Source organism: Coffea arabica, chromosome 10e (genome assembly GCF_036785885.1).
Source record: "Coffea arabica cultivar ET-39 chromosome 10e, Coffea Arabica ET-39 HiFi, whole genome shotgun sequence".
NCBI classification, from domain to species: Eukaryota; Viridiplantae; Streptophyta; class Magnoliopsida; order Gentianales; family Rubiaceae; genus Coffea; species Coffea arabica.
In genome coordinates this window covers 3,401,940-3,414,027 of record NC_092328.1, presented here as the reverse complement: position 1 = coordinate 3,414,027, position 12,088 = coordinate 3,401,940, and the positions used below count along the sequence as shown (strand labels likewise).

At 36.3% G+C, this 12,088-nt stretch overlaps 1 protein-coding gene across 2 annotated transcripts; it reads left to right on the top strand.

Annotated features, from left to right (window-relative positions):
- The first annotated feature begins 2,116 nt into the window (after positions 1-2,116).
- Positions 2,117-8,045, top strand: LOC113712746 (probable protein phosphatase 2C 12). Of its 2 annotated transcripts, none has more exons than XM_027236298.2 (10): positions 2,117-2,354; positions 2,729-3,066; positions 4,038-4,209; positions 5,133-5,286; positions 5,368-5,431; positions 6,311-6,418; positions 6,718-6,843; positions 6,957-7,192; positions 7,370-7,572; positions 7,652-8,045. In XM_027236298.2, exons 2-10 carry the CDS (start codon positions 2,869-2,871, stop codon positions 7,678-7,680), a joined length of 1,290 nt encoding a protein of 429 aa, XP_027092099.2. In that variant the 5' UTR covers positions 2,117-2,354; positions 2,729-2,868; the 3' UTR covers positions 7,681-8,045. The 2 variants fall into 2 exon arrangements, with proteins under 2 accessions (XP_027092099.2, XP_027092098.2); XM_027236297.2 differs by having other exon boundaries at positions 2,117-2,377.
- The last annotated feature ends 4,043 nt before the right edge of the window (positions 8,046-12,088 follow it).

Sequence of the window (12,088 nt, the reverse complement as noted above, 5' to 3'; positions counted from 1 at the left end):
ATTTACAACTAAATCTTGATTCAAAATACTAAAGCCGTTATGAGTTGAAAACCTAGTCGATAGTTACTACACAACGTAGGTGAACACGATTTCGAATATAATTCATCTCATACAAACTGAAAAAGCTACGAAACTTAGATCACACCCGCTAAGTAATAGTACTTGCGTTAACATATGATGCATGCAACTATAATTAGTAATTAAGAAATCTCAATTAATTATTCATCGCAAAAAAAAATAAAATAAAAATAGAATTCTCATTCTCCATTTTTATTGTTGTATTATTTAAAATCAAAAGCCATGAATTCGTACTTGATTATTAGAATGACTGCCTTGTCATCAAATGAATTGCTGGATGACAACGTGACAGAAGGGTGGTCATGGCATGATTCCCTCTAGACGTTCTTCAAGTAGCATCAATCTAGAATTTCTCATGTCACAATTACCGACTAAAAACAACTATTTTTTCTGTCTCTTAACTCATAAACATTTGATATAATTCAGGTAGAACCTCCGTTTGATCAGGGCTCTTTTCTTTGACTGCTTCCTGCCGTTCAAGATGGTTTTGGTGAATTAATAAGAATTGATCTGAGCTTTGCATCAATGGCTATTCAAAGAGTCCTTTTTTTTTTTCCACCGTAAATCGAAGGTTCGAATTTCATTCATAATGAAAAAAATCTAAAAGGGCTATTAAAATATCCTTTTAATCCAGCGAGATTTGCCCGAGCAGAAATGGATGAGTTTTCATGGAGATTGGCCGACTAAAGTCGGCTGAACGGTGGATCAGCACGACCCCACTTTTGCTTATCCTACGTGGAAGGGGTCCACAGATCCCATCAATTTCCAATCCCTGCTAAAACATGGCATACGTGAAAAGTCAGCGGAAGTTTTGCCATCTGGTTTGCAGATTTATCTCACTCTTTGCCGTAATTGGAGAGTTGCAGGAATCCTAGGTGAATTGATTGCAAGAATCCCATTCATTTGTGATTGGAGATTTGGGAGGTCAAAATCACAAAGTTTGGTTGCCTTTGATTGCAAGAATCCTATGTTTGTGTTAACTGTTTTTGACAAATGAATATGTCCATGTCCATAATAAGAGTACTATCCATCATTTGGGGAAAAAATTTACTTGTAAATCACAACTCTTCTGCATCCATTTAACAGATTGAAGAGGAATATTTCAATAGATATGCGTGCATGAATCTCATTACACAATAAAATTAAAACGGCACAAAAGTAATTAGATATCATAACACTTGTTAACTTGTTATGGTTGAATTAAAAATTAGTAGTATGACTCTTGAACATGTCACACTGTTCAATCAAAAGGGAAGTCCATGTACTCTTAACTGGAATCTTGGAACAGAACGAAAGGCGTATTCGATAACCCAATTCAATATTTAAATTTAATAAATTCAAATCTTAATATCTTTAGACTTGTTTAATAATAGAAAAATAAAAACATATTTCTTAATTACGTGACTCTGAATGATTTAGACAAAAGTTACTCAAAATAATAAGTGATAAATTGTTCACTTATTACTCAACGCAAAATGCACTCAAATGTAAAATTTCAGTACTTGACAATTTAGCAACTTAATGGGTTCATATTTTAGATTTCAGATTTCATACTTCAATTGTATCAAAAGCACTGAAAGTGTATGCATACCTTGCTAAAAAAAAAAAAGAAGCAGGCCACCAATTGATAATAGTAGTATATCCTTTTTATCCATGTCTATCACTTTCAAAAAAATAAAATAGGTGGAGGGGGAGCAGGTCAAAAGACAAGAGTTGGAGGGGCGCATACGAATTTTCTACTTTCAACAAAACCAAAATACACGAGACATATCACAGCTCATAATCCAGCTTTTTCCCAGCGTTGAACCAAAAGGAACGCTGAAGTTTTGACATGTCCGCACATGAATTGGAAACAGAACAGACAACGCTAAAAACAACAGAAATTTATCATAAAAAAATTTCTACCCTCTACCCCTCCCTTTTTTTTTTAATGGATTCGATTTGATTATGGTGACTATTTACGCCACACGCATAAGGGATTTTTTTTTTTTTTTTTGTATTTAGTATTAGTATTAATTAATTAAACACCAAAAGATGTACTGTTAAGGGAAAAACATCTCCATATCCGCCCTCTCCTTTCTATTCACGCACTCACACACAAGCCTCTCTCTCTCTTTTTTTCTTTTCTCTTTCTCTTTCTCCGGTCACTTCTCTACGCATAAAAATGAAATCTTTTGCAGCGTTAAACACCGGGATCCGCGTCTCTCGATGATTCAACAAACAACAACCCTTCCCACCATTTCTCTTTATTCTCCAACTCCACCACCATAACTTCCGTACGTTATGTTACTACATTAAAGTATGTTTCTAGTTTTTTTTCAGTGAAGTTTTTTTTTTTTTTTTTTTTGGCGTGGATAACCCATGTTTTGTTGCGTAATTTGAAGATGTTTCTGCACCCTTTTATGCACATTGTCTTGAGACGGGACGCTTTTTCGTTGATCTTTGATTTTGTCTGTCTGGGGGTTATGTGGAATTTTTGTTGTCTGAATGTTGGTAATTTTTAGAAGATCTTCGTGGTATTGTCTGAATTTGGGTTTTTGCTAGAATTTTTTTGTACATGTTTTGTTACCTTGATTAATGATGCCATGAGGCTAATTTTGATATTCTAGAGGTATTGATCCTTGTGTCGTTTTATCTCTGGTACGTTTAGGATTCTACTGGATTTCTGCTGATTAAATCAAGGCAGGAGAATCAATGGAGGTTTAGATTTTCGGGGCACATTTTGGTTGCAAGACAAATTAGAAAGCTTGATTTTTTCTGGGATTTTCTATTTTATAAGGGGACCGAAGCATGTTGTCCAAAGGTGAACATCAAACGGTCCCATTATCAGTGTTGCTGAAGCGTGAATTAGCAAATGAGAAGGTGGAGAGGCCTGAGCTATCTCACGGCCAAGCTAGCCAGAGCAAGAAAGGAGAGGACTTTACACTGCTCAAGACTGAGTGCCAGCGGGTTTTGGGTGATGGAATCACTACGTATTCTGTTTTCGGGGTATATTTTTGTTTTCCTTTCTGTCTTTTTGCTTAAGCATTTGCTGCTTCTAGACCCCCACGAAACTTGCAATTTCTGTGTTTTTTTTTTCACTTGTCTTTCTGTTTTTCTGTATGGAAAGATTTTATGAAACAGTGATTTTTGCTTAATATCTGAGTTTTTGTTATTTGCTTGTTGTACCAAAAAGGGTTTATGTTTATGGTGCTAATTTGAGATTTTGCATGTTAACACAAATTCCCTAAAACTGTTTTCCTTGTCTGTTAAAGCATTGGAATATCTGGACAACTTTCTTTTGTAGTGGATTGATACTTAAGCTAACTAAATAGGGCAAAGCTGAACTCCAGGCAGTCCATTTATTTGGGTTTTTCATCTGTTCCTTGTACTTTGCGTATTTATGCTGTGGTTGGAGAGCAGAGCTGAGAGTCGGATGCAAGAGACAGACGTAGTGGTTACTTTGAAAGTTTGAAGTGATCTAATCAGGCTAACTTTTTTCTTTTTTTCCTTTTTTGGTACTTAGTTTTTTTATGGTTAATCCTGAATGCGTTCTCCATTTCTTTGTTCGCTAATTAGTGCTCAAATGATCCTTGTTTTCTTTAAAGCTTGTCTGCTCACGACTGAAACCATAGTAATACCTGCTTTCAATTTACTGTTGAGACGATTGAGGTGACTATTTTGATTCTCACATATAGAAGTATTTGTTCATTAAAATGCTAGTTTTGATTGTCAGTCCAATATTGATGTTAAAAAAAAAAACTTAGAGTAGAGACGATTGAGGGGAATTGCTAGAAATCTTTGTTCATTAAAATGCTAGTTTTGATTGTCAGTTCAATACTGATGTTTAAAAAAAAAAAAAAAAAAAAAAATTCCACTAGACCAATATCGATGGTTCTATTGTCTTTAGAATTTTTTAAAACATTCTCATAACTTAGTTTGTTTCACCTGTCTTGCTCCTTCCTACATTTGTTTTGCAGTTATTTGATGGACATAATGGATCTGCAGCTGCCATATATTCTAAGGAGAATCTTTTGAACAATGTTTTGGGTGCTATTCCTGCAGACCTCAACCGAGATGAGTGGGTTTCTGCACTGCCAAGGGCTTTGGTAGCGGGATTTGTTAAAACTGATAAGGATTTCCAGGAAAGAGGTATAACTAACTTCTATAGGACATTGTGAAAACGTAGGATGGCTTCCCTTTGTGTCAAAAATGGCTAAACCTTGAACCATATTGTATTGGCCACAGTAAATTCATCTGAAGTAATTTTTTCTTTCATTTGCAAATATCCAAAGAGATTTCAGTCCATCATTTGAAAGCCTAAATCACTTTAAGTTTTACAAAGTTCCTATGCATTCCTGATTTAAGTTTCACAAGAATTGCTTACTTTGTTATGTGATGGCTTTTTCTTTGGTAGATAGTCGATTTCATTGCACTGAGAATTTGTGCTGCACTTGTGATCTCTGGCCTGCTTGCTCTTCTATTTCTTTGCATGTACATGCCAGGTGTTTTTATTATGTGCCTGATCTTCTCATAATTTTCTTCGACTTTTTAAAATTTCTGAGCAATGATCCTTGTATTAAATTTTTGAGACTTTGGAAGCAGTCAAAACTGTATGCAAAGCAGCTTGACTTTTGCTTCTCAGACTCGGCTTTTTCTCAGCTTCAAACAAGCCAGAAGGCTTTGTTAAATGACAAATCTACTCAAAATAAGTTTCAGCATAAAGAGCACAGGAATCAAGCTGATTTTGACCAACTGACAACCAGCAGTTTCTCTGCTAATGCATTTTCTTGCATGATTTTTCCAGTGTATAATTTCTTATTTCTTTGTTTGCCTTACTTTCTGACTGCATGCATGCTTGTACCTATTCAAAATTGACTCATTTTCTGTTAGCATCACAGTATTTTGTGTGGTTACTGTATTCGAGCGATATATATACATGTTGAGATATAAGTTGCAAAAGATAGCATGGACATGCATCTATGCTCTCTCTTCTTGTAATGCGTGCACGTGTGCATACACACGCTTAACTATGCGTCTGGGAGTCTCATGCCATCTCTCTATTTCTGTGTCAGCCCAAACTTCGGGAACAACAGTCACGTTTGTAATAATTGAAGGATGGGTTGTTACTGTTGCATCAGTTGGTGATTCTCGTTGTGTACTTGAATCGGCTGAAGGGGATATATATTATCTTTCAGCAGATCACAGGCTTGAATGCAATGAAGAAGAGTAAGTTTCTAGTTGTATTGCATACAACCATATGGATCTGCCACTTCATAGATTTTGACCTTTTAGCATTTCATCAAGCAGAAGGGAGCGTATTACATCAAGTGGTGGTGAGGTAGGGCGGCTAAATACAGGTGGTGGTACAGAGGTATAATCTTCCTATCTTTTGAGTTTATTCTGTTTAGTTGTATGCTAATTTCTTTTATTTCCTTAAATTGTGAGCTGCATTTTTTCCTTAAATTTTGTTATAGATGTTTCCATAGGCAGTCTGTTTCTTCAGTAACGTCACAGTGTATTTGGCTGCCAACTCCCATATTTTCATTCTAGAATTTGATTTCTGTTTTTGTGCCACTCAGTTTGTCAAAATTTTATTTATAAACTGAGTTCCATTTGATGACACACTTATTTCTGTCTATAGATTACAACAATTTCTTGGTTTACATGCAATTTGACTTAATTGCCGATTTAATTGAATAGGAAAAATGGTACTATGTTTTCTTTCTTCTGCTAAAGACATATTTCCAAAGCCAAAAGGGGCATAAGAAACACAATATTTAAAAAAAAAAGAAAAGAAAAGGTGACAGTTAGGGTAAGGAAACAAAGGAGTGAAAGTGAAAAAAAAAAAGAAGAAAGAAACTAATTGCAGTTACCAATTCAAAGAGAGTAACAATTGATTTAGCTTTCAACCAAGAAATACACAGCAAAAGTTAATTGTCTTTACCCCACTGTTTGAAGTTTTTTTCTTCATATTTAATCGTGCTTATGCTTTTCTAGCATTCATTAGTTCTCTCACCTTTTTAAGAAGGTTATGGAAAGTGCAAATTCTTACTAATGCAGCTCAAATTAACCTGCTGGGTTCTGCAAATGCTTTCCTTTTCTCTCTACCCAACATCCTTGGCTTTTAGTGATCCTGTATTCGATGTTTCTTTTGGTGGGACTCAAGAAATGAGTTTTGTAACCAGTGATTTCAAGTGTTTTTTTTTTCTTGGGATGCTATCTGATCATTGCTGTTTGCCAATTTCCGTAGATTGGTCCTCTAAGGTGCTGGCCTGGTGGCTTGTGCCTTTCGCGATCCATTGGAGATATGGATGTTGGTGAATTCATAGTTCCTGTCCCATATGTGAAGCAAGTAAAGGTTTGTATTATAGAATGCTTTATGCCATTCCACTCTTTCTTCTCTGGTACCTCAGCTGCCTTAAATGTGTAGATGATCTTTACCAGAATACTTTATTCTGGTATTTTCCTTATTAATGTCCATTTTCAAGGATTTTCTGTTGTTCTATTTTTGAGGATAAATTACTTGACTTTTGGAGATGACTCCTGTTTTTGCACAATCTTTTTATATCTGGTACCGTCAGAACTGCCAACAAGTTTTTGTACCAGTGATTTTTAAAGCCCTTCTTTGTGCTCAAAGTCTTGATGTCTAACATGCAGCTGTCATCAGCTGGCGGCAGGCTTATTATTTCAAGTGATGGGGTTTGGGATGCTTTATCTGCGGAAGTGGCTTTTGACTGTTGTCGTGTGATGCCAGCTGATGCTGCAGCCTCTCAAATTGTTAAAGTATGCTTGTCCTTTCGATTTGCATTTATATATGTATATATAATACAACGCTACTTTGTTAAACTCTTTCACTTGATTAGGTAATTTATTTTACACATTTGCTTCCTTTGCAGGAGGCTGTACAAGTGAAAGGGCTACGAGATGACACAACCTGCATTGTGGTTGACATACAACCGCCAGAGAAACCAAATCCTCCCTTGGCCCCGCCGAAGAAGCAAGGGAAAGGAGTCTTTAAGTCTATGTTTCGCAAGAAGCCATCAGAATCTTCCTCTCATACTGGAAAGGAATTTAGTGAACCAGATGTTGTAGAGGAATTATTTGAAGAAGGATCTGCTTCACTATCAGAAAGGTTTGTGGTGACCTGCATCTGTCTTGTCTGCTTGTTTAAGGATCGTGTTTTCTTCTATATGTTGTCATATCATCGTTCAAAGATCTTTTCTTTTTAAGAAAGGGAGGTATGCCTAGCACATTTTACTGCAGGCGATCCATGTCTAGCATTTTGTCTAATTTGTTCATATCGATGCAGGTTGGATACAAAATATCCAGTTTGCAATATGTTCAAGTTGTTTGTTTGTGCGGTTTGCCAAGTAGAAATAAAACCTGGAGAAGGTATTTCAATACATGTAGGCTCAAAGAATTCGAGAAAGTTACGGCCTTGGGATGGTCCTTTCCTTTGTTCAAGCTGCCAGGAGAAAAAAGAAGCTATGGAGGGGAAGAGACCTTCTGGAGGTATGGCACTCTACATTTGTTTGTTATGAAAAGTTCATTGATTTAATTGTTGATTGAACCTATATTTGACTTATTCCAGATGGGAGATACAGTAGTGGGAGTGACTAATCAACCACCCTCTTTTACTGCATATCTATGAGTTCCGCACTAACAATCACTACTGAGCTGATGATGATGGGAAGACCAAAGTTTCTAATGTTAATATTCTGGGGTCACCCATAAAATGGTGTGAGGATTTGGATCCTTTGTGATATACCTGGGATAAAGAGGATCTTTCTCTTACACCTCTGTTGCTTTAGGTCAGATGATGGAGAGTTAAACGCTGTGTAGGGTAGCTTCATCCTTCTAACAAGGTTTCATACATCATGGAGTTTGCCTTCCTCCATTTGAAGATGTGTAAGGCGATGGTAATTCATGAGCACATAAATGACAGATTAGAGGTAATTCATTGACCAATGAATATATTTTACTTATATACTGGTTCTTTCCTCCCATGGAGCCAAAAAAAAAAAAAAAAGGGTGAAAGAATTCTGTAGTGTATGTTCCACACAAAGCTTGAGTAGAGTTTGTGAGATAATTTTTTCATTGATATTTTTCTCCGGGAAGAAGATTCCTTGACAACTCTGCTGTTAAAAATTCTTCATGTAACAATTATTCGTTCATTCCTTCTGAAGAAAGTAAGTAAACATTCAGAGCAAAGAAGTCAGTTTTTCTTGAAGACTGAGCTTTTCTTAACTAAAATATATTCCTTTGTTTCATCTGATTTTGAAGTTTGGCGAGTGCCAAATACTACTACTACTATATGCAGAAAGAGCTCTCTTTTCCTATCAGTCTTTGGACTTCACAAAGCTCTCTTTTCTCTCCCGGTTAAACTTTAACATGATGTAGTTGGCTCTCAGCATTTAGATGTGCAATAGAACATTCTTTGTGGACTTCCTTTTTGACCAGGGAGGAGGGGCCTGCTGCCATGGACGCTGTGCCTTCTACCTTCTTTGTCTTCATCCGAAGCTGTTCGACGTATAATTTGTGTCATTGACAAAATTAACTAGCCATGACTCGCTCGCATATTCTAGTTTCCATAATCGACAAATTACCTTTTAGGGGGTCGATGTTGACACTTTACATGGATAATAATAACGATCAGTGTCTTTTTCACTGAATTAATGACTGTGCATGGCGAAAGCAAACTCCGGTTATATCCCTTAATATGTGCATGCACTCGAGCACAAAACGCACGGACGCACGCCCCTCTGGCTCTGATATGCAGTGCAGTGCACTAAAGAGACTTGCATCTCTCTGCCCTTTACCATAGGTCCCTGGTTGCTCGTCTGCTGGTTTCTTTTAGCAAGTTGGACTTTTCTCTGCGGAATTATTGATGAAAACTGATTACTATTAAGGAATCTCTTATAACCCTTTTTCTTTGTTTTGAGGCAAGAACACGTTTGTATGTCATATTCCACAAAAAACTTGGCCGGTTCTAGTACTTCCCAAAATCCCTCATGTTCATTGCATATATCCAGCTCTTGATTTGTTATGTATGGGGAAAGAGTACTCTTTTATCTTGTCTAGTTGTCCGGCCACCGTCACAGTTCTAGGCTGGCCACTTTTATAAGCTGATGATTAACAGGGGATGGTAAATCAACTTGTGATATCGCTGGCTGCTAATGTCTCGACCAAATGAAGAGCAACTTAAAACAGATAAATTTCTGACCGGAGAAGTAGAAGGCAGATGCATTATCATTCCAATTGTGACCGTCGCTTTCTATTTGCTGTTCAATTGGACAGACTATTGGAATACCCCGAATATATATTTGCTACCAGTCTAATCCGATGAGTTGGTGATATTGCATGTTAAATTAACATCAAATTCCACTGGGCACAATAATATGTTATGATAGACTGGTGTGTGTTTTAATCAAGAGAACAGTTTTGACATGGTTTCCTAACGTACGTGGAGCGAAAGGTCAAAAAGAAAGAATGGGACAGTGTGAAGAAACCATATTATTGATTCCAAAATGAGAAAAGATGCTCCTTGACCATTGAGCCGTATTGGGTTTTCACCAAAAAAAAAAAAAACATGGTTAAAAAACAAAATGGGAAGATAATACTTGCTACGAGTAAACTACTCTATTGTGAACAGGGAGGGTACAGGGCTCTCTTTAGTGGTGGAATCAATGTGGATATATGCTGAATAGTGGAGGAGGAAAAGAGAGATGAGGGCCTGAGGTGAGAGGAGGCAAACGAGTTATAGAACAAAAAAGAGTTCACTGTCAACCAGCAAAGATCCTTGGTGGGAAAACTTTTCCTCCTGTTTCTACTTTAGCCACTAGCAACTCGGAATCTTTGTGCTTTTTCTCTAAAGACAGAAGCGGTCATAGGAAGACAATCCAGCAAGCAACGTGGTGTAAGACAAAAACTTAGCAGTCTAATTCTACCTTTCTCTCCTTCCCCATCCCTCTTTATCTCTAGTTTTTAAGATATACTATAAGATTTTTGAGTGGTTTTAGTGGAGAAGATGAGTCCCTCCGCCCAAATAATGTCTCTATGATTGAGATGTTGACCCTAACTAAGCAAACAAAATACTCTTCGTTTGCTAACATGGTCTCATGGTCCACTGCTTACACGTGTGTGCGGTCCTACACTTGCAAAAAAAAATAGTACCTTCTTTACCAAACTTCTCTGCTATTATTATGTGCTGTTTTGTTCTCCCTCTTGGTTCCATTTTGCCAACCAATTTCTAGCTCCTTCTTGTATGGTAAATGCCTAACTACCATAGTTATTAAACCCAACCCGGGAAGGAACCCGGCAAAGGGGGTGAGTCAACGGGTTACTGGTTCAACCGGTGGGTGAGTGGTTGAACCGGTGGGTCACTAAATATATTTAAATATTATATTTCATAATTTTTTATATAAGATATATGATATAAATTGTAATAAATAATGCCATAGTAAAAGCTCATTTAATTTAATTTGCTATAAAATAATTAATTCATATAAGAATCAATTAAATATAAAGTTATTTAGTAATACACCAAACTTCAAGTGTAAAATTTTATCTATATTTAGTGTAATAATGTAGCTTATTTATGAATTTTAAGTGTAAAAAATTATTAAATTAATATTTGTCTTTGAAATGAATTATGTAATGTGTTATTTTTTAAATTCATTTTATAAATTATAGAGTTTGGAGGGTACTAATTTTTATTAAAAGATTTCAAATAAATTTATTTTAGAGAAAAAAAAGATAGAATTGAAAAAACATATATATATATATATATTATAATAAAGACCTTTTATTAACAAATTTCGGAGCAGCCTAGTGGTAAGCATACGTTAGTGATTGGTGGACGTCCAAGGTTTGAGCTTTGACAAAGGCAATAAAATTTTTCCACCAAAACCAGTCCGTGGACAAAACCGGCCGAGTTTCCGGTTTAGCCCGGTCCGACCGCCGGACTGTTGACTAGTCAACGGTCCCGTTGCTCAAACGATTCAATTTAAGACTTGGCCCGGTCTAATGGTCGGTTCATCGATTTGACCGGTTCGACCGCCGGGCCAGGCCGGGTTTAATAACTATGCTAATTACTCCCATAAATTGTGATGGTGTTCAAGTGTTGGGTTTATCTCATGTTCGATTGTAATGCTATGTTTCATACTATGTTGCAAGTATGAAGTGAAACCTAGTCCACGAGGAGACTTGAGTTGACTGGTACGATAAGAGAAATTGTAAGTTTTAAATCTCCCATTTATTTTATATATATATATATATATACATATATATATATATACATATATATATATATATATATATATATATATATATATATATATATATAAAGGTATGAAGGGAAGCCTCAAAGCCTAATAAGACCAACAAAAGAAAAAAAAATTACTATTAATATTTCATAATCACAGTAGTGTTACGTATCTCTTCACTTCAATTTTTCCGTCTTCAATTGTATAAATTTCATCATCATCACGTCAAGATGACTCTACTGAGCTTCTTTTTTTCGCATATTTTATACAGATTAATTGACTTGCTCAAGCTCGCCCTAAATGTCTCATTCAACCTAACTGAGGTCGTCTAAAGAGTAAGATGAAAACATCTCTTGATTTCAAACACTTTTGACTGGATGATGATCAAAAACTATTCTGTTCCAAGCGAAACAGAGACTTCAATTTCGAAGTCTCTTCTTGATCTTGTGTCTTTGTGATCAAAGTCAAGCATGGTGGGGGCAAATGGCTCCTCAGCGACAATCCATTATTTGCATTTACTAAGGCATCATTAATGCAAAATATCAACGACGTATCTCCGTGTACAAGGACTTGTTACAATTCGTGGTACCATCACCAATCTGACCAATCTCATGCTTGACCCCAATGATCCGTGTCACGGGCCAGAATATTGTGCACCGGACCATGTTTATTTTCTGTACTGGCAAGATAAGATATGGGAAGCCACAAGAGCCTTGTTGAGACCAATTTGATTGAAAAAACTAGCTTAAAAATGCAGGCCTAAA

Bases quoted from the DNA above. Each gene is read 5' to 3' on its own strand.
- LOC113712746 (XM_027236298.2), top strand. From the start codon at position 2,869: ATGTTGTCCAAAGGTGAACATCAAACGGTCCCATTATCAGTGTTGCTG. The intron at 6,419-6,717 runs GTTTGTATTATA...TCTAACATGCAG, and splicing joins CATATGTGAAGCAAGTAAAG to CTGTCATCAGCTGGCGGCAG. The intron at 6,844-6,956 runs GTATGCTTGTCC...CTTCCTTTGCAG, and splicing joins CAGCCTCTCAAATTGTTAAA to GAGGCTGTACAAGTGAAAGG.